The 24,443-nt window shown below is 49.5% G+C and overlaps 1 protein-coding gene across 4 annotated transcripts in view; it reads left to right on the top strand.

Annotated features, from left to right (window-relative positions):
• The first annotated feature begins 4,150 nt into the window (after nt 1-4,150).
• SLC25A42 (solute carrier family 25 member 42) overlaps nt 4,151-24,443 on the top strand; it is a 29,116-nt gene continuing 8,823 nt past the window's right edge. Inside the window, exons 1-3 of one of the 4 annotated variants that reach the window (XM_081285297.1) lie at nt 4,206-4,275; nt 11,974-12,125; nt 22,432-22,549. In XM_081285297.1, coding sequence (XP_081141423.1) covers nt 12,099-12,125; nt 22,432-22,549 — 145 coding nt within the window. In that variant the 5' untranslated portion in view covers nt 4,206-4,275; nt 11,974-12,098. Of the gene's footprint in view, nt 4,276-4,752; nt 4,874-11,973; nt 12,126-17,530; nt 17,647-22,431; nt 22,550-24,443 lie in introns of all 4 variants that reach the window. The other 3 variants (XM_081285298.1, XM_081285300.1, XM_081285299.1) reach the window with 3 other exon arrangements.

Below are 24,443 nucleotides of genomic sequence, written 5' to 3' on the forward strand. Positions count from 1 at the left end.
GCTCTGTCTTCCCACAGCTCCTTACCCTGCGCCACACTCTGCGCCACCAGCTCCTCACTCTGTGCCAGCCGCACTGGCTGCCTCAGCCCATGGCCTCTGCAGCTCTCCCTTGACTGGCTCCACCTGCCACCAGGTTTCAGTTCCTATGTTGCCTTTTCAGGGAGACCCCTGTCAATCACCCCATGTGTTCCACCTCTGGCCTCTGACCCTGTCCAAGGTCACCTCCTGTGTAAACCCTTCCATTTGTCTCCCATGGCCCCCTGCTGCTTGCTGTGGGCAGGCTCCCCTCCCCGCTGCGCTCCAGCTTCCTATACATATTTTTGAACTGCACCTGAATAAACTAGAGAAGAACACTGTGTGGTTGGAGGGAAGGCCCTACCAGCGGCTCCACTGGGCCCCTGGCCAGCTTCTTTGGGAGGAGCTGGCTTCACCTTATCAGTCTGTTTCACCTGGGGCCTTAGGAAATGGGAGTCTTCAGTGAGTGTGGCTCAGAGCACTTTGGATAGACACGTTGGGTGAGGTCACACAAGGGGCTGAAAACCCCATATTTTCCTGGAGTCAGCAGGCCAGTGTCCCCATCCCTGCTCAGCAGCCTTAGACATGTCACCTCTACTCCATGATTCTCAGCTCCCTATGTGAACACAGGCTGGATCTGTCACTGCATGGTCACAGCCTCCAGTAAGACCTGGTTCAGAGGACCCACCCAGCACACGGCACTTGCTGTCCTTGTTGACAACATAGAGACATGGGCTGAGGGGGACCTTGCTACAGGGGTGAGCATATTCGACCACCTCTGCTTCTGTGCACTGTGGATAAGTGGCCTGACTGAGCCTTGGGAGACTTGAGTGGGACCACCTTGACCTGGGACTGGCCTCACAGCCATCAGTACTATGTTCAGGATGCTTCCCTCCAGCCAGGGAAGGGCCTAGGGTCCTGGGACAGAACATCATTGCCTTCCCGGCCTTTGAGATTCTTGGAGTGTGAATCCCATTTTCTGTATAAGAAGTAGTCTCACCCCCATTCAAAGGGCCATACAAGATTGAGACCCCAGTTTGGCCCTCCTCCGTGCCCCTCCTTTATCAACCTTGCTAAGCTGAACTTGGGCAAATGACTTTCTGGCCTCAGTTGATCCTGGGCCTGGCCCTGACCCATAACTGTCATATAAGATGATTCCTGGGATCCCTGAAGGTAGAGGAAACTGGGAAGCAGGTAGGCAGTGTCTTGCCCAGGGCCATGCAGGCAGAAGATCTGGGATCCTAGACATCCTAGCTGGACTCCGCTGAGGTGCCTATGATGAGGGTGTCATTTGCTGGAGCCAAGGGGCATTGCCTGCCATGGTTGGAGGGTGGCAGGGAGGTTGGCTGTTGCCAGCCTGCTGACAAGGGAACAGAAGCCAGAGCCCAGCTAGTGCCTCTGGCACATCAGCAGAGGCAGCATGGTGCTGGCTTGCTGCCTGACCCTTGCCTCCGTTGGCACTGTCCCCAGGGGTGCCATGGGACCTTCCAGGAGCTTTGTTACCTCCCTCGCAAGGTCTGGCAGGCTGGGTGCTGAGAGCTGGGGTTCTTCCAACATAGATATCTTCGTTGGTTGGCAACCTACCCCTGTAGCTGGTCCATGTCCATAAAGCACTAGAGAATGACAATGTATCTATCTCTAGCATTCAGCCAGCACTTATTGAGGACAAAACCATTGTAAATGTTTTGCTTCCCTTTCATTAATGTTGCGCTGGGAAACTGAGGCAGGGAGCTTGAGTCTCTTACTAAAATTCCTGTGACCCATAAGTAGAAAAGAACAGAACTGGGTACATAGCTCAGCAGTAGAGCTCTTGCCTTACTTGGAAGGCCCTGGGTTCAGTCCCCAGCATGGCAAAAAGATCAAGGATTTGAACCCAGCCCTTTCACCAAGGAACACTGGCCATGAGAGACTCAGTTTAGTCATCTGCAAAGTGGGTGCCGTCACCTACACCTGGAAGAGAAGGTTGGGAAATGGTGTTGGGGAAGACCCTATCCTAACCCAACTGGGACCTGACACCAGGAGGTGTTTAATAAACCTCAGCTTCCTTGTCTTCCCCCAGAGGACAGAATGAGGAACAGGGCCTGGAGACTTCAGGAAAGCAAACCACAGGTGGGAGAAGAAGCCCAGGTGGGAAAATCATGGGACTATCAGGAGTTAGATGGTAGCCTTGGGCCAGTGACGTTCACAGTGTGAACTTCTGAAACATCCTTCCAGTTTGAAACTTGTGGATCAAGCATTGAGCAAGGGGTTTACATAGCTCTGAAATGTGAACCCTTATTAACCTCAACCTTGCTTCCTCCCAAGATTCTCTTGTTCTGAACTTGATCTCCACCAAGCCCAGCCTGCACTTGGAGGAAATAAGAGCCAATGTGGTAACCTCTCTGCCCTGAAGATTAAAGGAGTACACTTGGTGATTCAAAGAACAGAGAGGGCTTGGGGAAGGTGTTGCTAGCTAACAGTTGAGAGCACAGGGTGGCAGGTGTCTCTCTAAACTGCTGGCAAGTGCAAAAAAAATGCCATGAACTCACTTCACAGACAGAGTGAGGCTCACAGGCCAGACATGACCTGTTGAGGGTCAAAGGCTTTCGCCAGAAGACAAAAGCAAAAGCTGGCTTATAAATTCCCCAAGGAAAGCAATTCCAAAGAGGAAAGATCAAGGTGTAGAAATCATCAATTTTTTTTTCCTCCAGTTCTGCCATTGTTGGAGGGTGGTAGGGAGGTTGGCTGTTGCCAGCCTGCTGACAAGAGAACAGAAGACCTGGGGTCTTAGGTATACTAAGCAACCTGCAGGCTCAGCACATTTTCCTATTTTTCAAATGAGAAAATCTGAGGCTCACAAGTGTTTGCCCAAGGTTATCCAGTGGACCAGTGACTGGAAGAGGATTCTAACCTAGGTAATTCAGGTCCCCAGTGGCAGTTCTCTGGTATTGTCTTACTCTGTGAAAACCTGCTTTTTGGAAATTCATGTCTAGATGGGATAACTAAAGTGCTGTGCAGTCTTGCACAAGGAGCTTGACCTGTGTTTTGGTTTCTGTCAAGTGGTCGCTTCGACATCTTGGGGTTGTGGTTAAGACTGAGTTAATTCACATCTGTCACATCCTTCCAATTTGAAACGTTAGGCTTAGCGGGAGGAGGCCCAACAGGGATGTCATTGGATCCCACGGAGGAGAAAGCTTGAACTCAAAAGTCAGGCACTTTCAGGGCTGGGATTGTGACTCAGTGGTAGAGCTATTGCCTAGCATGAATGAGGCCCTGGGTTCGATTTTCAGCACCGCATATAAATAAAAATAAAGGTCCATTGGTGTGTGTGTGTGTGTGTGTGTGTGTGTGTGTGTATATATATATATATATATATATATATATATATATATATATATATATAATTTTTTTAAGGCACTTTCAGGAATCACACAGAGCTTTTCAGTAGGCCTCTCCTTCTTTATTCCACGTCTGCACACCACCCCGAGCTGCAAAGGGCGGCTCTGGGTGACCTCCAGCGAGTTTCTGCCCTCTGTCATTTGCAGGGGAGTAGTGGGTAGGAAAGGGCTGAAGGATTATCCAAGAATCCTTCAGCTTTTAAGGTCCAAGTTCACGGTCAGAGTAGGAGGCCCCACTTCTGCGCTGGGTAGCCAGAGGGCAGACTCTTCGCCGGAGCCTCAGGAGACAGTGCGGGGCGTCCAAGGCCACCTCCTGCAGCAGCACGGCGGGTCAAACTGCACCTTACACTACCCCCCCCCCCACACACACACACACCCCCCCCCCGAATCCTTTGGCGCACCGCCCATGGCTGCTACGATTAGCCGCGGGGCCTGCCCGTCTTCGCCGTAGCAGCCAATCACTGTTGCTCTTCAGGCTACTCCCTCCGTCCCTCTCACCTCTGCCCCGCCAGTCGCGCCAGTTTACTTGGAGCCCCGCCCTCGATGCTCAGTGATTGGTAGTTAGGACTGCCGATTTTCTGCCAAGGCTCCAATCCTCGCCTGCTCCAGGGCCCTGCCTCCCAGGACCTCGCACCCCGCAGGAACGCTCCGGGGGACCAGAGCCTCTCCCAGTAGCCCTGCCTCTATTCTTCAGCGATTGGCTTCACGGGCTGTCTGTCCGCTTCATGCCCGCCAATTCCTACCGTCTCCAGCGCTGATTAGTCACAGAGCAGCCAATCGAAACCCAGCGTGTACCCCTCCCGTGGCGCGCACTGGGGGTGCGCGAGGCGGGGCTGTGGCGGCTGGAGGTGGCGGCGGTGGCGGCGGCGACGCGTCCGAGCAGGTGAGCTGGACGCGGGGGGCGCGGGGCGGCGCAGGCGTCAGGGGGCCCGCGCTTGCCAGACCGAACTGAGGCACTGCACGGGTCCTGTCATGGACCCTAGGGCGGAGGCGGGGGAGGCGGAGCGTGACAGCAGCGTCCCGGGGACAGAGGTTAAAGACCCCCCCGACCCCGATCCCACATCTGATGCCGTCCGGGAGTCTCCAGAGCCAGATCTGAGCCCGCTCACTCACAGCCCACGCACACCTGACCACGTCCCTTCTCTTGACACCCCCCCAAACACCTGAGACTGGCCTCCTTGACATGCTCCTCTCCTCTTGACTCGTGCCCACCTCCTTGATCTCCATCCCCTGTCTTGCACAGTTGAGTCTGACATCCCGCTTCACAATCTGACACCAGGCCCCCACTCATGGACACCCTGAGACTGTCCCTGTATATGACAACCTCACAGTTGATGTTGTGACCCTCCCAACCCCACAGGAGTTTCCACAACTGCGGCAGCAACCTCCACACCAACAGCTGAGCCTTCCACCCCTCTCTTACGTCTCCCACTCCGTCACCCGGGCCTGTGCCTCTCCTTTCACAGACTCCTCATATTCAGGTCTGTGCTACCCCTCTCCCCAACACACCTTCAGAAACCTGAGTGGGTGCCCTGTGTATCACCCCACCTGTCCTTATGCTTCTAGCAGCCCCATCTCTCCCTCCCTCTTATCCCACCCCATCTCTTATGCTTTTTCACAAGTGCACCTCTGTGTTTATCCTCCCTGGATCCCCCAGGTCCTCCAACATTCACCCAGGCCTTGGGTCTCAAGATTACTGTACCCTTCCCAAACAAAAGCCCACCCAATTTTTATCTTTCAGTTTATAACAGTGCTGACAGAAATAAGGTAATTCCAGGCTTTAGAATAATCCCATCAGCCAGACAAAACCAGAATCATCCCCATTTTGGCAGCGACAAACCTAAAGCCACTAGAATGCTGGAGACAGAGCCCATCTCTTCCGGAGCATTGCCCACCTTCTTCATCGATTACTTCCCCCGTTTTTGCCCATCTGTTGTGTTGATCTCCAGGGGTGTGGGGCCTCCTACTCTGACCGGGAGGGAAATACCACCCCACCCCCATGCTCCTCTCAGGAATGGTGACTTTGAATCCGGAAAGGCTTAGCTGAAAGGGGCAGCCTATCCGTGGCATCCGAGCTTGTGTCTCCAAGCCCTGGGGCCCGGTGCAGAGGCATATAGGAGTGGGATAGCTCATCCTTTGGGGAGCTGTTGGCGAGGGCACAGACCCAGGCCCTCTGATCTGTGCAAGCTCTTGAAGCCACTAAACTGAGAGTAAGGAAATACTTTCCAGAGTCAGGCGAGCTAATGTTGCAGCCATTTAAAGCTAAACTGCAAAACTGGAGTCTGTGTGGTGCTGGGAATAATGATTCTTCTGGAACTTTTCAAGTTCCCTTGAGTCTCATTTGCATGTGTGCAGCATAGAAGGAGGTCGGTGGCTTTGTTGTTGAAAAGCAGCAACATGCCATTTCCTGTAGGGCTTGCATAGTGTTTCTTACTCCTGCCTGTCTCCCTGCAACCAGGATGCCAGAATGTTCCTCAGGGCCACGTCACCTTCAGCTTCTTCTGGGGAAACTGAGGCCATTGGGATTTTCCATCCAATTGCTAAAGGGATCATGTAATCATATATTGGGGGCCTGCAGCAGCTGGGGATGCAGCTCAGTGGCAGAGCCCTTGCTAGCTTGGGTTTGATCCCCAGGACTACAAAAAAAATTAATTTCATAAAAAATAAAACATATGGGTTTGGGCGTTTATGTTTGTAAATATGTATGTGCATATAGGTGTGTACTGTACATACATACTTGTACTTGTGTGTATATGTATACATTTATATGTTTTATATATATATGTATATATATATATATGTGTGTGTGTGTGTGTATATATATATATATATATATATATATATATATATATAATTAAACTTTGACAATGTAATTGATATATATAGTTTTTAGAAAACCAGCACAGAGGTGCATATAATTAAAAACCAAGCAGGTCTCTATCTGTACCCAGACCCTCTGGATGCACCTGTGCTGTTAATAATTTCTAATATTTCTTTCTAGAAGTAGTCTGTGACTGAGGAGCCAGGCCCTTATTGATGGCTGTTTAAGCTGTCACCCATCTTTTGCTGTTATAAATTGAGCTGCAGTGAATAGATAGATTCCTGTATCAGCAAATCTGGTGTGAATGTGGGCGGGCTTCAGCTGTGCTCAGGCACTTCAAAACCTCAGTCTGCATGGCATTTAGGTCCAACTACTTGTACTTCTTAGGAGTGGCTTGGTTAAAGGGCACGTCTCTCTAAATGATCAGTCTTTCTTCTCTGAGCTGTTCAGCGGGAAGGCCTGTTTCCTCCTCCCAGTCCAACTCAGATATCATCAAGTGTTCTGATCTGTCTTGTCCGATTGGTGCAAAACAGCACAGGAGGTGCTTTTGATCTTCCCCTTTCTTAGATGCTCTGGCCCCTGGGGTAGGGTTAAACATTAGACTACTGTTTTTCTTCCACAATAAGAGTAAAGTTCAGGAAATATTTGAGTTCCTCCTCTGCAAACTTGGAGGAAACCCTGCATTTGAGGTTCCTTACAAGATTGGGAGACAAGGCATTACTAGTAGTCCCTGAGGCTGGGAGTGGAGATGGGGTTGCTGAGAGATTTGGGCATAAGGTACCTTAAGCAGAACAGTTTGCTATTTGGGAGGATGAGGCAGGAGGATCACAAGTTTGAGGCCAGCTTTGGCAACTCAGTGAGACCCATTCAATAAAGAACTGGGGATGGACATTATTATCCAAAGTACATCTATGAAGACACAAATGGTGTGAATATACTTTGTATACAACCAGAGATTGTGCTCTATTTGTGTAATATGAATTGTAATGCATTTTGCTGTCATATATAACAAATTAGAATAAAAAATTTAAAATATATTTTTTTTAAAAAAAAGAACGGGGGGGGGGGCTGGGGATGTGGCTCAAGCGGTAGTGCGCTTGCCTGGCATGCGTGTGGCCCGGGTTTGATCCTCAGCACCACATACAAACAAAGATGTGTCCACCGAAAACTGAAAAATAAATATTAAAAAAAAAAAGAACTTGGGATGTAGCTCAGTGGTATCTGCTCATTTCACATATGCAAGGAACTGTGTTCAGTCCCTAGTACTGAGAGCATGGGGGTGGGGGCAAGAAACTTTTAGTTGTTGTTAATTTTAAAAAATTATTTTTAGTTGTAGATGGACACAATACCTTATTTTTGTTTATTTATTTTTATATGGTGCTGAGGATCGAACCCAGGGCCTCACAGTGCTAGGCAAGAGCTCTGCCACTGAGCCACAACCCCAGCCCTTGTTGCTAATTTTTTAAAATTTAGTTTTATTTTTGTGGTACTGGGATGGAACCCAGGGCCTTGCACATGTTAGACAAGCACTCTACCACTGAACTGTACTCCCAGTCCTGCTTTCTTCTTTTTTCCCACTTGGGTCTAGCAAAAAAAAAGGGGGGGATCATAAAACGAGTCAGGTATTTGGGGAGCTATTTTGAGATTCTATTCAGAGTCTGAGATTTCTCACCATCTGTGCCAGTTTGAAGGAGTCATCATACTGAGGTCAGGCCCATTCCTGAGTATCAATCAGCTTTTAGCAGTTAGACACTAGGAGAGGATTGAGTGCATCAGAACTGTTTGCTTTTTTTGAGTTTTGCAAGTCAGCTCTTGAAAACATGCATTGCATTTAGGGGTAGGGGTGTAGCTCAGTGGTAGGGTGCTTGCCCAGCCTATGTGAGGCTTAGGGTGACAAAGTGCTGCAAAAACAAAACAAAAAAACTCTGCATTTTTAATTTTATGTGTGAAATACTTTATAAAACGTATATCATGTACCTGTGAAAAGAAAAAAGGTATAGAATAACGAAACTAACACCCAGCTCAAAAAGTAGAGCATTGTCCCCCAGTGACCCCTCCCTGGTCACTGGGCTATTTTTATTTATTTTTTTTTTTTAGATAGGAGTCAAATTTGTATCTCCTTTTTTTTTTTTAAAGAGAGAGAGAGGAGAGAGAGAGAGAATTTTTAATATTTATTTTTTAGTTCTCGGCGGACACAACATCTTTGTTGGTATGTGGTGCTGAGGATCGAACCCGGGCCGCACGCATGCCAGGTGCTACCGCTTGAGCCACATCCCCAGCCCCACTGGGCTATTTTTAAAATATGCTTGTCAATGTTTGCTTTCCTCACTGAGCACCTTTTGCTGGGACTGTCTTGACCATCTTGTGCTGAGTGCTCAGATCCCAGGGGCCAAACAGAGTTCTCTGGAAGTGGGTAGAGAAATAAAGAGAGAGGGAAAGAAAAGGAGAGAGAGAGAGAGAGAGAGAGAGAGAGACAAGGAAGAGGAGGGGGGGGAAGACCATATTCACATAACTTCATTATAGTAATTGCTATAGTTATTCTATTTTATAATTAGTTGTTATTGTTAATCTCTTACTGTGCCTAATTTATAAATTAAACTTTATTATAGACGTATATGTATAGGGAACAACAGTACATATAGGATTTGGTTCTATCTGTGGTTTCAGACATCCACTGGGAGTCTTGGTAGGTATCTAAGAGTGTCCTACATTCAATGACTACTGTCATTGTAAGAAGAGGAAGCGGAGACCGAATGGTAGTGGTGCATGCCTACAATCTCAGTGACTCAGGAGGCTGAGGCAAGAGAATTGAAAGTTTGAGGCTAGCCTCAGCAACTTAGTGAGACCCTGTTTCAAATAAAATAAAGACCTGGGGATGCAACTCAGTGATAGTATGCTTGCCTAGCATCCATAAAGCCCTGGCTTCAACCCTCAGGATCTCAATAGATAGATAGATAGATAGATAGACAGACAGATAGATAGATAGGAGGAGACACAGAGATGCACAAGAGGGAGAAGGCCATGAGACAGAGACTGGAGAGATCAGTCAAAAACCTAGGAACTGCCGAGAATTGCTGGCAGCTGCAAGAAACCAGAAGAGGCGTGGAACAGATTTTTCTTCACAGCCACAAGAGACCAGCCCTGCCTCACCTTGATTGTGAACTTCTCCACAACTGACAGACTACATTTCTGCTGGGTTGGTTGGTTGGTTTGGTTGCTTGCTTGCTCTGTACTGGAACCCCAGCCTTTTTTTTTTTGTTGGGGATGAGTGTTGTTTGTTGTTTGTTTTTGGCACCAGGAATTGAACCCAGGGGCACCTTACCACTGGGCCAGACCTTTTTATTTTTTATTTTATTTATTTATTTTGGGGGGTACCAGGATTGAACTCAGGGGCACTCGACCACTGAGCAACATCCCCAACCCTATTTTGTATTTTATTTCGAGACAGGGTCTCACTGAGTTGCTTAGTGCCTCGCTAAGTTGCTGAGGCTGGCTTTGAACTCCTGATCCTTCCACCTCAGACTTCCAAGCCACTGTTAGTTTTTATTTTGAGACAGCATCTCACTAAATTGCTTAGGCCCTTGCTAAGTTGCTGAGGGTCTCAATATATTGCTGAGACTGGTCTTGAACTTGTGATCTCCTGCCTCAGCTTTCTGAGTTGCTAGGATTACAGGTGTGAGCCTTGGCACCAGGCTGATGGGTCTACTTTTTAAATGTCCAGGAGTCAGGCAGATCACAACTCCCATGAATCCTGCAAAGTAAAGGTGTCGCTTTAAGAGCAGCCTTTACTTGCTCAAAAATTTGTCTCAAATTAGCAGTGAGGATTCAGGCATCATCCCAAATTGTTATTTTCCATCCTCATAAGTATAAGGTATCTTCCTATGTACTTTAAATCATCTCTGGATGACGTAAGAATATCTAGTACAAATTAAATGTTGTGTGTGTAATTGTTATTCTGTATTGTTAAGGGAATAAGGACAAGAAAAATCAAAATCTGCACAGACGCAATGTTTCCAGATGTGGAACCTGCAGATATGGAGAGCTGATAGTTTTTGTTGGTGCAGCAAGCCTTATCCCTATCCTATCTGAAAGGCAGTTCAGATGTAGTTAGTCTAGGCTGGGGCTCAAGAGTCCTGTACAGACGTCTTGGAGGATTCTGGTGTATATGGTTCTGGAAACACCTGCCGCTGGAGCAGCTCATGGCTGTAGAAACAAAGGAGATCTTGCACCTCCCCTGCTGAGGACAAGCCTCTTCTCTGCAGCATTGTCCCCTCACAGGGCCTCAGAGAGGAGAAGAGCATAGATTGGGGTACCCAACTTCTGGCATGATCTGTGTGCATGGCCCTTTGCCAACAAGGCCTTAGATGATATAGATGAAAAATAATGGGGAGCCAGGCACATGGTTTATGTCTATAATTCTAGCAACTTGGGAGACTGAGGTAAGAGGATCACAAGTTCAAGACCAGCCTCAGCAACTTAGAGAGGCCCTAAACAATTTAGTAAGACCCTATCTCAAAATAAAAAATGAAAAGACCTCATTGGTAAAGTGCCCTGAGTTAAATATCCCTAATACCAAAAAAAAAAAAAAAAGAGCCGGGCACAGTGGCACACGTGCCTATAATCCCAGGGGGGCTCAGGAGGCTGAGGCAGGAGGATTGCAAGTTCGAAACCAGCCTTAGCAAAATCGAGGTGCTAAGCAACTCAGTGAGACCCTGTCTCTAAATAAAACACAAAATAGGTCTGAGGGTGTGACTTGGTGGTCGAGTGCCTCAGAGTTCAATCCCCAGTACCACACACAAAAAAAAAAAAAAAAGAAGAAGAAGAAGAAGAATGTGGGGAAACCTCAGGCTGGGAAGGGGGTATTGTGCTTTTGAATGAGGCTTTGAAGAACAGTCAGGTCTTGGTGGCCAGGCTACAAAGTGGACAGATGCGTGTTTGAGAGCTACCAACAGCTCCAGTTGCCCAGAGCACATTGATCACAGCCGAAGGACACTGAACCTCAGATGGCAGGGTCAGAGGTTACAGTGAACAGCAGTGACAATTTTGAAATATTTGGTGAGCAGTAGGTTTTTGTTGTTTTCTTTTTTGTTTTGTTTTTATGGCTCTGGGGCTTGAACCGATGACCTCACACATGCTCGGCACGTGCTCTACCACTGGACTGCATCCCCAGCCCTTTATTTTATTTTGAGGTGGGGTCTCATGAAGTTACCTAGGCTGGCCTCAAACTTGGCGATCCTCCTGCCTCAGCCTCCTGAGTAGCTGGGATGCCAGGTGTGTGCCACTGTAGCCAGCTAAGAGGAACATTCTTGCACCATGTAAGGACAAGTGAGGGCAGGAGGACATGACTATAAAGGCTGGAGGTTGGTGTCATGAATCTTTCTAGGCTCGACATGACTCAGGCCCTTGACTTCCCGGGACCCCAGCCTAGTGGGGAGACAGATCAAAGTCTATCACAGTGCAGCAGAGAACCACTGAGTGCTCCATGCTGGGCTGAGTGGCTAACTTTGGGGGAGGTAAGAAGGGAACACTTAAGGCAGGCTTTGAAGGACACAGAGGAAGTGCAGCCCCGGGGGAGTCCAGCCAGAGCAGACTTCAGCATGTCCAGGGAGTTGACTCCCTCATCTGGCAAATAATAGTTGAAGGCCAACCAGATGCAGAGCGCCCTGAAGAAGAGAGGGCTTTTGGGATGAGGACCAGGTACTGAAGTGCACCTTCTGAGCAGAGGGTCTGAGTACCATCGGGTGCCCTGTTTTGTTTCAGATAAACATCCAAGGGCGTCTGGTGACAGGTATGGGTGGCGGTCTGCAAGAACAGAGGACAGTGATTGACCGCAGAATCATCTAGCTCTTTCAGGACTTGGACGTCTGTGCGATTACCCCATAGAGATGGCAGCCAGGGTTTCAGTAACTGAGGTGGGTCTGAAAGGCACACGCATCATGGAGAAGCTGCGAGGCAGCCAATCACCTGGGTTATCAGGGAACAACCATTATGTAAGATGCACCAGGATCACTTAGTTGAAGTTAATGACTATTAACTGAAAAGAAAACAGCTTTTATTGACCCCAGATAGGATGTTAATTGGCTTCTGTTTACACAGATTATAGGTGCTTGTTAACTCCACTCACAAGTAACTGCATCCTCCGGGTTGTGCAAACATTTCCTGTGTCCCAGAGGGTGGGGCCTGCAGCTGTGCAGTTGCCCCCACCATCATTGGTCTGGGAGCTCCCCAGGGAGTAGGATACACATGTGTGGGGTGTGTGCGTGTTAGGATGGCCAACCACGTGCAGCCGCTGCAGTCTGGGGCTTGTAGAAAAACACCCGATCCTGAACAAGAAGCAGCTCTGTCCTGCTTCATCTGACGCCGTGAACTTGCTTCCGATCAGTGTTACTAGAACTTGGGAAGTTTTCATGCCACAGCTGATCCAGAGATCCCAAATATTGTAGACATTTCCATCTAGGGTCACCCGAACAGAAAATAGCATGAGAAAAGATCAAAGTTTGTTATTCGGGGTCTTTCTCTGAATGGCACTCTTGTGATCTGCCAAGGGGCCCCTGTGCACCTGGTCCCTAATTCTCATCTAACTTCCCAGGAAGACCTGACATCTGAATTCTAGTCCAGAAAGCTCTGGTGCTGTAGTCAGATAATTAGTGAAGTTTTTGTTACTTGTTTGTTTTTTGGTACTAGGGATTGAACCCAGGGGTGCTTACCCACTGAGCCACACCCCCAGCCCTTTTTTGTATTTTATTTAGAGACAGTCTCACCGAGTTGCTTAGGGCCTCTCTAAATTACTGAGGCTGGCTTTGAACTTGTGATCTTCCTGCCTCAGCCTCCTGAGCCAACTGGGATCACGGACGTATACCACCACGCCTAGCCCCAGTGAGGTCTTGAAGCTGGGCCTCCTGGGACAAAGGACATTGTCATATATGGTTAGAGGTACAGTACAGGATGTGTACAGGAGAATAAGGGAAGTAGGCACCCTGGCGCAGCATGTGAGTTAGGACTCTGGGAGGTGCAAGTGGAAGCTCATTCAGGTTCCGTGATGGAAGAGTCCAGGTGCTTCTGGTACCCTCCAAGATTCTTCCAGCACCACTGGGTTGTGAATGCCCCCGTCTGTTGGTGCTCACCTTCCCCTTCTGGCCTTGCTCTACATTGAGCTCTATGTGGACCCTACCTCAGAACTCTCCCCGCTGCCCTTGTCCTGGAGAGAGAGGGCCTCTCTGGCTTGGTGGTCTCCTCAAAACTCCAGATCTGGGCTGGGGATGTGGCTCAAGCGGTAGCGCGCTCGCCTGGCATGCGTGCGGCCCGGGTTCGATCCTCAGCACCACATACAAACAACGATGCTGTGTCCTCCGAAAACTAAAAAATAAATATTAAAAAAAACCCCTCCAGATTTGTCTTTGGGTCCAGCACCCTGAAACCAGAAAAGTGTGAGATCTCACTACCCAGTGAGGGTCATCTGAGCCACCCTCAAATCAAGGGTCAGCTCCATCATCTTCCTGGTGACAGTGGAGAGAGTGGAGTAGAGAGAGCCTGGGATGGTATCCTCCACCAATATGAGCAAGTCAGTCACCTGAAGCCCATTCATCCCAGTCCCCTGGGAATTACCATTGTTAAGGCCTGACCCACCCCCAGGCTCAGGGTCAGCTGTCCTGGGAGGGACTGGGCAGGGATTTTTGTTGTTGTTGTTGTTTGTTTGTTTTGTTTTCGCATTATTGGTACTAGGAGTGCTGTACCACTGAGCTTCATCCCCAGTACTTATTATTTTTTTATTTTGGGGGAGGTGTATCAGGGATTGAACCAGGGGCACTCAACCACTGAGCCACATCCCCAGCCCTATTTTGTATTTTATTTAGAGACAGGGTCTCGCCAAGTTGCTTAGCGCCTCGCCATTGCTGAGGCTGGCTTTGAACTCAGGATCCTCCTGCCTCAGCCTCCTGAGCCGCTGGGATTATAGGCATGCACCACCGCATTCAGCAATAGTTGTTATTTTTTATTTGAGGCAAGGTCTCACTAAATTGCCAATGCTGGCCTTGAACTTAGATTCTCCTGCCTCAGCCTCTCGAGTAGATGGGCTTATAGGCATGTACCACTGTACCTGGCCGGGCAGTGTTTTTTGTCTCTTTTGTTTCCACTGTTTAAATGTCTTTTCTTGAAGTATAACTTACACTCTGTAAAGTGAAATAAATCTTTATTTTTCCAGTGCTGGAGAGAGAACCCAGGGCCTCGAACATACAAGACAAGCACAGCACCACCGAGTCACAGCCCCGTGTTTGAGGTGTTGTTTTTTTCTTTTCCCAGGACTGAGGTTTAAACCCAGGCTTTGCACATGCTAGGCCAGAACACTAGCACTCAGGCTGTTGTGCATCATGCTCCTGTGAACGCTCATGTACAAGTTTTGTGTGTCCCTCTTAGCTTTCTACCTAGGAGTGGAATTGAACTTGTTGAAGACCCTCCAGACTGAGTTCCAAGTGTCTTCCCCATTTGACCTCCCCAGTGCCCGAGGGCTCCAGTGTGTCCACATCCCTTGTCCCAGAAAATTTTAGGTAACACTCTGCTGCTTGGGGTCTGGAGAAGGCGTGGTCTGTGTACAGGTTTATTGGTCCTCAGGTGGCCACTGCAGGTCCGACTCACAGGAAGCTGAGGCTCCTGGGAACGGGGGCACCTGCCTGAGGGCACCCACCTGTTGAAGGACAGAGCCAATCTTGGCTGCTCCCATGGCAGGTGATTGAGGGGTAGGAGTCACTGACTGCACTCCAAGGCTCAGGGTTTGGGGATGAGAAGGGCCTCACCCGCGGGGTGACTCACAGTGACTACAGTGGGGAAGGGAGCAGGAGGAGGGACAGCAGGTCCTTCTTCCTTCCCTCTCTGTGACCATGCTCAAGACTCAGAGGCCTCCTGGGGAAACAGGGCCACTCAGACTTGTCATTTGGGCACATTCTGTAGGTGGCCAGGCTGTGCCTTTCCACTTGCATGGACCTGCAAGGAAACAGAGGGATGACGGGTATGGTCAACCTGGCAGCAGGTGCTGAAGGAGTGTGTGGGGTAACAAAGTGAGAGGAAGCAACGCCCCCACAATAGGACGTGTGGCAGACAGTTTCCAATGTGAATTGACTGGCTCTGTTTTTCATTAACATTTAAGCGCATCAGGTTGGGTGTAGTGGTGCACATAAACCTAGCTACATAGGAGGCTGAGGCAGGAGGATTCCAAGTTGGGGCCAGCCTTAGCAACTTAGCAAGTCAAAATAAAATAAAAAGGGCTGGGGGTGCAGCTCAGTGGTAGAGCATTCGCCTAGCATGCATAAGATCTTGGGTTCAATCCCCAGCACTGGGGAAAAAAAAAAGAAAGAAAGAAAAAGTCCATGCAAATTGATGTTTTTGGCCTTGTACTCACGAGGTAAGCACTTTACCACTGAGCTAGACACCCAGCACCCAGGTGCAGTTTTTACTTACTTTATCAAATCTCACCATGTGTCACTGTCCACTGGACCTAATACACTGTTGCCGGGGTATCGGAGCCTCAAAGATGCTGGGGAACATTCCACAGGCCTCATGTCCAAAAAGTGAGGCGCAGGTGATATGACCAGGCCTCAAGCCAGGTCCAGCTCTTCCCAATCTGAGGTCCTGTCGGCATTTTTAGCTTATGCCAACCCAGCCTGTGTCTGGCAACATGGCGCCTGGGAGCCCCAGGGCTGTTTTTCCTCGTCTGCAGTGTGTCTCTCCCTGGCACGTGGTCTGGTCTCCTCCTGTGCCTCAGTATCCTAGGTTGAGGCCAGGACATTGCGTCCTGCAAGGCCCAGAACATCGTCCTTTCCCAGGTGTGGTTTCCATTGGCTTCTTCTAGCTTCTCGGGAGCCGTAGCCTGGGGCTGCCTCCTTCCAAGTTCTTCCCAGGCTGCAGCTCCTCAGGAGCTGGCTTCCTCTGCCACCCTCCTTCTAGCGGGCAGCCTTGGGTGTCAGCAGGGACTAGTTGACCAGAGTCTCCACCTTCATGGTCCAGACACTGACTTCTGTCCCTGTCCCTTGATGCTGCTGTTGCCAAATGTTCAGCTCACCTCTTTCAGGCTTTGTGCTGGGACAGAGCCTCCCCTGGTGCCAGACTCGGCACCCAGGGCTCCCAGACCCTCCATCTCAGCCCGGAGGCTGTGCCATGCTTTCTGCTTAGAGATGCTTCCCTGAACGTGTCCGTGTCTACCTAACTTTGCGAGTTGCCATCCGAGTGCAGCCAGACTTCCATCTCCCCTAACTGGCTCTTCCTCTAAGTTAAATGCAGCCTTGATTAAGGGGCACACAGTTCTCTGGGAGAGCAACTCAGGAGGAATGGCCTGTTGAGCCTGGCTTTGGTGGCTGTGAACTGCTGGCAGGGGCAGGGCTCGGAGAAGGACGCAGCCATGGCTTTGGAGCCTGGCACTGGGACCTGAGCTCTCTCTGCCCTTGGACTGGGCCAAACTTCTCTGTGTCTCATCCGCAAAGCAGGGAGACAGGACTTCACCATGAGAGAGAAACGAGCAGCCAGGGTACCCCGATCTTCAGCTGTGGTCATGATCACCACTGTCCTCAGTCCAGCTTGGCCAGCACGAACTGGACACTCTGACCTCCGGCAAGCCCCTCAGCTGCCTCATTTTCCCCACCTGTAAAACAGTAATGAGGGAAGGCCTGCAAGATGTAACGGACTGCAGAAGCCAGGCAATATGACTTTTTTTGTGTGTGCTGGGGATTGAACCCAAGGGTGTACTGACAATGAGTGACACCCCTTTTTTCTTTCTTAGTTATTTTTTCTTTTTCTTTTTTTTGGATATTGGGTCTCGCTAAGTTGCCTAGGCTAGTCTCAAATTTGCAGTCCCTCTGACTCCCCCTCTGTGTCGCTACTGTACTGGCAATATGACTCCTAAATGCAATGTGGGGTCCTGGACCGGGTCCTGGGGCAGCAAAGGAGATTAGGGGAATAACTGGCAAAGCCCAGAGACTGGAGCTATGTTGACAATCCTGATGGGATAAAAATAACACCACTGTCCTTGGGTATCTGCAGAGATTGGTTCCAGGACCCTCCTTAGTTAAGGCCTGGGAGAAATGAGAGTGCAGGGACACAGGGACTTAAAAAACAATAGATGCTATTGTGCTCTGTGTCAACAGTGTGTCTTTGGGGCTAAGTTGTGGCTCAGTGGTAGAGCGCTCACGTAGCGCATGTGAGGCACTAGGTTCGATCCTCGGCACCACATAAAAGTAAATAAACAAAATAAAGGTATTATGTCCATCTACAACTAAAAAAAAACATGTTTAAAAAAGAAGCATGTCTTTACCTGGTCTCACCCCACCCGCAGAGGCTGAGAGAGGCCCTCGATGAGGGCTTTTGCCCCAGGCCTGGCAGCTGTGTGGCTCCGGAAATCCAGTCAAGGAGAGGAGCTGGCCACGGGGAATGGGCACCCTACCAAAGAAGGTAATGGTCTCAGAAACCAAGCAGCGCTCAGCCCCTGTTAAGGAGCTGCCCACAGTGACTGGCATCCACCCCTAACCCTCTGCGCTCGGCCTGGTCATAGACATGCAGACTCAGAGTCACCACCCAGTGGCCCTCGGACTGCACTCTGGAGAAACCAACTGGACCAACAGGAGTCAGGTCAGCAGGCCAGTCCTTGGGTGGCCAGAGATATCTGAAATGTGTATCCCCAAAACTCTTGGCATGGCCTGAAACTGCCAGTTTTCTCCAAGTGTTCTTTTTTTTTTTTTCCTTAACTTTTTATTTGGAAATAATTCTAGCATCAAAGGAAAGCTCTAAGTTGGCCAGGGTGGCATGCTTCTGCATTCCCAGGTATTCAGGAGATGGAGGGGGTGGAGTTGGGCCAGGAGTTCAAGACCAACCTGGGCATTGTAAGTTGAACCCCAGACACTTTACCATTAGGCCATACCCCTGCATCTTTTTATTTTTTTAATTTGTTCTAATTAGTTATACATGACAGTAGTGGGCCTTTGTATTTTAAAACAAATTCTCACTAGGTTGCCCAGGCTGGTCTCAAACTTGTGATCCTTCTGTCTCAGCCTCTGACTCTCTGGGATTATAGGCATGGGCCACAATGCCTGGCTGAGACCCCATCTCTTTAAAAAAAAGAAGGAGGAGAAGGAGAAGGAGAAGAAGAAAAAAGAAACCAGGCACAGTGGTGCACACTTGTAATCCCAGCAGCTCAGGAGGCTGAGGCAGATGGATTGTGAGTTCAAAGCCAGCCTCAGCAACTTAGCGAGGCCCTATACAACTCAGTGAGACCCTGTCTCTAAATAAAATACAAAATAGGGCTGGGGATGTGGCTCAGTGGTTGAGTGTCCCTGAGTTCAATCCCCAGTACATCATACCCCTGCAAAATAAATAAATGAATAAGAGCAGGGCACGGTAATGCACGCCAGTAATCCTAGCAACTTGGAAGGCTGAGGCAGGAGGATGGCTGGTTCCCAGCTACTCTAGGCAATTTAATGAGATCCTGTCTCAAATTTTAAAAAATTGAACTGGGGATGTATCCAGGGGTAAAGTCCCCAGCATGCAAACAAACAAACAAAGACAGTAAGAAAAGCTGCAAAAAGAATTGAGAGTCCCTGTGTGCCCTTGACCAGCTGCTCGTAGGGGTAACATCTCACATCACCACGATTTCATGATTGGAGCCAGAAAACCAGCACTGATATGATACTAAGGACAGCCCTCCTGACCTCACCTGGATCTGCCCCGTTTCCCCCGTATTGGCCCTGGTCCGGCATGCCCCCTGTCTCCACAGTCTCCCCCAACCTGGGACCATAGCTCAGTTCTTCCTTGACCACAGCTGTGACTGTGTGGGAGGAGGGCTCAGTTGCTCAGAAGCACATGCCACCTTGGGCTTGCTGACTGTTTCTTCATGGTTATAGTAAGATGCTTCTTGGGCAGGAATCCCAGAGAAGTGAAGCTGTGTCCTCATGGTGTTGGAGTCCATGCCATCTGTCTGTCTACCCCTGGTGCTGTTGACCTTGATCATTTGGTCAAGGTGGGGGTCTGCTAGTTTCTCTGTTTCAGATAAAATTTTTTCCCTGCTACTAGGGATGGGACCTAGGGCGCTTAACCACTGTGCTACATCCCCAGTCCTTTTTATATTTTTATTTTGAGACAGGGCCTCAATAAGTTACCCAGGCTGGCCTTAGATTTGCAATCTTCCTTCCTGCCTCAGCCTCCTGAGTCACTGGAATTACTGGCATGTTCTATCCCATCTGGCTAAAATAAAATATATTTTTATTGGATGTATTTATGGAATTCAACATTTTTTTTTTTTAATTTTTGGTCCCAGTGGTTGAATCCAGGGCTTGCGTAAACTAAGCACATGTTCTGCCACTGGGCTACACCCCCAGTTCCCAATTTTTTTTTTTTTTTGGGTACTGGGGATTGAACTCAGAGGCGCTTAACAACTGAGCCACACCCCAACCCTTTTTTGTATTTTATTTAGAGACAGGGTCTCACTGAGATGCTTCAAGCCTCGCTAAATTACTAAGGCAGGCTTTGAACTTGCGATCCTCCTGCCTCAGCCTCTGGAGCCGCTGGGATTACAGGCATGTGCCACCGCGCCCAGCCCAAAACGTTTTTGTTTTCAGTATTGGGGACGAGCCCAGGGCCTTCCACATATTAGGCAAGCACTCTTAACACTGAGTGATGTGCCCTTCCCACTTTTTTGTTTGTTTGTTTGTTTCTTTTGTTTTAATTTGGAGACAGGGCTAAGTTGCCCAGGCTGGTCCTTGAACTTGGGAACCTTCTGCTTCAGCCTCCCCAGTGACTGGAATTATGGGAGTGTGCCACAGAGTCCTGCTTAACATGATGTTTATTTATATAGTGAAGTGATTACTGCCAGTCAAGAAAATTAACGTATCCTTCATCCCATGCATTTACTTTTTGCATTTGTCCCTTAAGAGTATCTGAAATGTATTCTCTCAGTAAATCAGCAGTATACATTAGGATAGTTAGTTATATTAACTGTAGTCCTTATGCTGTACATTAGAAACTAGACTTACTCATCCTACATACAGCGACTTGTACCTTTTGTTCTGTGTCTTCTGCTTTCCTCCTGACTGTCCACAGTGGTAACCACCAGTTCTTCTCTTTCTATGTATTTGATTTTTCTTTTTTTAAGATTTCACATGTAAGTGTGATCATGTGGCATTTATCTTTTGGTGCCTGCCTTATTGCATTTGGCATGTGTCCTCTAGGTTTATTTGTGTTTACATACCGTAATTTCTCTATCCATTCACCCGCGGTCCACACCAGGTCATTTCTGTGATGACTGGTGGTGCGTGGTGAGCAGTTGCGCAGCTATCTTGATGCGATAGTGATTTCATCTGCATTGGAAATTGTGTTAGTCAACTTTCTAATTACCTGATATCAAATAATACTGATAACAGATACTAGTCAACTTATAAGAGCTGAGATAAGGCTCAGTACCATGGGGCTGATAAATTGCTTTCAGGCCTCTGGCGGGAGTGCAGGACGGAGCAAAGGAGATGCCCTCATGGCCACGGTGCAAAGAAGAGGAAGGAGCTTCCTCCCAGAACAGCTTTAAAGGGCATGCCCCCCAGTATCCTGTAGGCCTACCACTAGGCCCCATCTTTAAAGGTTCTACCATCTCCCAATAGCTCCATGATGGAGACCAAGCCTTTAACATACGGGCCTTTAGAGAATGCTGAAGGTTTTTTTTTTTTTTTTTTTTTTTTTTTTTTGGTACCAGGGATTGAACTCAGGGGCTCTTAACCACAGAGAAAGCAACCCCCCTCACAGCAGCCACAAACAGCAAGAGGAGGGACCACGGTCCCTATATGCCCTTCAAGGGGATGGCCCTAATGACCTCACTCCTTCCCATCTGGCCCCATCTTCCCATTAGTGCCAGCAGCTGGGAAGAGGCCTTCAACACATGGCCTTTGAGGAATATTCCAGAGCCCCCCATTAGCCTCAGCTCTCTGTCACCTGAAGTGCCAACTGCCAGCCTCAGCATTGTCAAGTAGTTCTGCACTGGTTCGCATAGTGACTTGGTCTGTGTCACCACACTGAGGTCCTGTCTCAGCTGTCTGCCTGAGTTCCCATGGCAGGCCCTTGACCTTGACTGGTGGCTTCTCTGGCTCACAGAGGAGCAGGCCCAGCTGGCGGAGGGTCTGGGCTGCAGGGCCTGCCCGGGCACCTGCCTGGGAACTGTATTTATCACACAGCTGGACACTTCTGAGAGCTTAGAGCAGGAGTCTGTGGAAGGGACAGGAGGGAGGTGCACTTGGCTGGGACCCAGCTCATGGACACACATTCACTGCTTGGGAACAGCAATTGGCTGAACCCACTTGGGAGGGCAGCTCCACAGATGCCGCCATATGGGCAGACGTGGCCACATCACCAGCCCAGGTCTCCTGACCCAGAACCTCGAGTCCAGGTGCCACCCATGCTATGCACTCAGATCTGAAGACCACTAGTGTTCACAGAGTTGGAGGTGGAACTGGGTGATAGCCAGAGGCCACTGATGTCCACTGGAGGTGGGGTGGGCCGGATCTGTCCTGGAATCCTCTGGACTGGATACTGGGATCCTAACCACAGGCGATTATTTGAAATGGCTTCCATGGGGAGATCAGTGTCAATTTCCAGGGAGAACTCTTGAAGTATTAGGGCCTTTTATTGTAAACTTGGCAACAAAGAATATGCCACCAGGTGCCATAGCAAAAAAGAATAATTTTCTAAATACGTTTCATTGGATGAAGACTCTCAGATCCAAGTGGACCTGAGCCAGCTGCTTGGTCTGGTGTTGGCATTAGTGCTGAGTGGCTCTGGGCATGTGGATCCCCTGGCCTCCACCCCCTCGACATGATGGCAAAGATCCACAGCCAATAGTCTCTACCTCCAGCTGTGTGACCTCAGCCAGCTGCCTAACCTCTCTGAGTCTGCCTGCTCTGCTGGTACCAAGTTCAAAAATCAGACTCTGTGGTGATCACGTGTGAGAATTGACAGGAAAAGACCTTGTCAATGATTAAGCGAGATCAGCCCAGGGGATGGCAACACCAGAATTCAGGTGAGGGCATCTTCTCTCCAGCAGGGAGGCAGATACCAGGTTAGGAAAAGGCCACTGGGACTGACCGCGGCATGTTTCTGGCCTTGGTGACTGGTGGCTGAGTCGCAGGCTCCAGCTGGCCCTCGGTAGGGGAGGTCACCCACCCACCACTTCTCACCTTGTCCCACTCACTCCTTCTCCCCTAGGACCGAGTCTCCACCGTCCCAAGCAGGCCTGGGATGGGTAATGGTGTGAAGGAAGGCTCGGTGCGCCTGCGTGAGGATGCCGAGGCCGCCCTGTCCTCGCCCGTCTCTTCAAAGGCAAGTGACCCGGACTCCTTGAGGGGTGTTCGCCCCAGTCCCCTCTGGTCTGCAGAGGATGGGCCCCACCCCCGCTGCTCTTGCTGGGCCCCCTCCTCCTCCCTCCGCAGGGGCTCCTGCCCCCACGCCCCGTTACAAACCACCCTGTAGATGTGCCCGGTTTCATCTTTGCTCACAGACAGCAAGGGCCGCGCAGCATCTGGTACCTTTCTCTGCTCTTGCTGCTCCAGGACACCACAAGGTCATGGGATGGAAGACACTGACTGCTTTCTATTTCCCTGAAAGCCCCAATTGGTGACACGGACACCTCTGGCAGGAAGCCAGAGCCTCTCCCCAGTGGACTGGGAGACCTAGGAGTCCGGGCAGCCTTGGGACCCTTGTGCACCCTCAGCTTTATGGACATTAAAGAATGGGAGGGGGCAATCGCAGACCTGTAATCCCACCAGCTCAGGAGGCTGAGGCAGGAGAATCACAAGTTCAAGGCCAGCCACAGCAACTCGGCAAGACTCTGGAAAAAAAAAAAAAAAGAAAAAGAAAAAAGAAAGAAAGAAGGAAAGAAAGGAGAGAAAAGGGCTGCAGATTTGGTTCAGCAAAAAAGCACCCCGGGTTCAATCCCATACCATTAAGAAGAATGGGGTGGGGTGTGACTCAGTGGTTAAGCACCCCTGGGTTCAATCCCCGGTTCCAAAAAAAAAAAAAAAAAGAATGAGGGAAAACAGGCGTGGGAGGAGGGATTTGCTCCAAGTTCTGAAGTTCATCTTTGATGCCTGCACTTTGATTGAAGATGTCACCTCTCAAAGAAACTGGATCAGCCCTGTGCTTGTTTGGCATGGCAGTGGGGGCATCCATTGATCAGGCGTTCTCCTGGCTGAACCTGAGATACAGGCTGACCCACCCCCGTGGTCTTCATTCCCAGGGCCTGACCAGGCACCTGCACCAGCAGCTCTCAAAGTCCACGGGGTCAAAGGCTGAGCTGGCGTCACCTGCAGTCGTGACCTTTCCCCGAATTCCAGATGTCACCTTGGAGTGCCAGGCAGACAGGAAGATTCATTCACCAGCATCACCTGTGAAGTCACCAACATGGGGCTGAGGCACAGGGCAGGTCTGTCCCTCAGTGGTTAGTGGACTGCCCAACAGAATGTGAAGAACAGTAGGTGAGGGGTCTGCAGGACGGATCCTGCCGTGTGGCAACATACTGAGACTCCAAATCCAAAAACAAAGGATGTAATCCCAGCAGCTCCGGAGGCTGAGGCAGGAGGATCCCAAGTTCAAAGCCAGCCTCAGCAAAAGCGAGGTGCTAAGCAACTCAGTGAGACCCTGTCTCTAAATAAAATACAAAATAGGGCTGGGGATGTGGCTCAGTGGCCGAGTGCCCCCGAGTTCAATCCCCAGTACCCTCCCCCCCCCCAAAAAAAAAAGGAAACTCAAAAAAATAAACTGAGCATCATCTCATATTTATGGTCAATCTGGACCCCATGTGTGGGTTGCCTACCTTCTAGATGTCAGCTCCATTGCCTCATTTATCATTTGCAGGGTCTCTCCACATGAGGGATGTTAAAACATCAAGCTTTTAGCGCCTGTTCAGAGCTTTCCCAGGAATAAGCTGGAAACTTTGGCCAAAGGCAGGCAGCTTCCACTGAGCATGAGAAGTGACCTCGCTGCATCCCCAAACATAGCTAGCAGTCACCTTAAGAGTTTCCGTTTATAGGTGCCATGTTCCTTATATATATAGAGTTGGTGTTGAGCTGGGCGTGGTATGCACACCCATCATCCCAACTACTCAGGAGGCTGAGGCAGGAGGATTGTTCAGGGCCAGCCACAGCAACTCAGCAAGACCCTGCCTCAAAATAAAATGAAATGAGCTGGGGATGTCACTTGGTGATAGAGCAATTGCTTGC

This window comes from Spermophilus citellus (genome assembly GCF_964194105.1).
Source record: "Spermophilus citellus genome assembly, chromosome: 3".
Taxonomy (NCBI): Eukaryota; Metazoa; Chordata; class Mammalia; order Rodentia; family Sciuridae; genus Spermophilus; species Spermophilus citellus.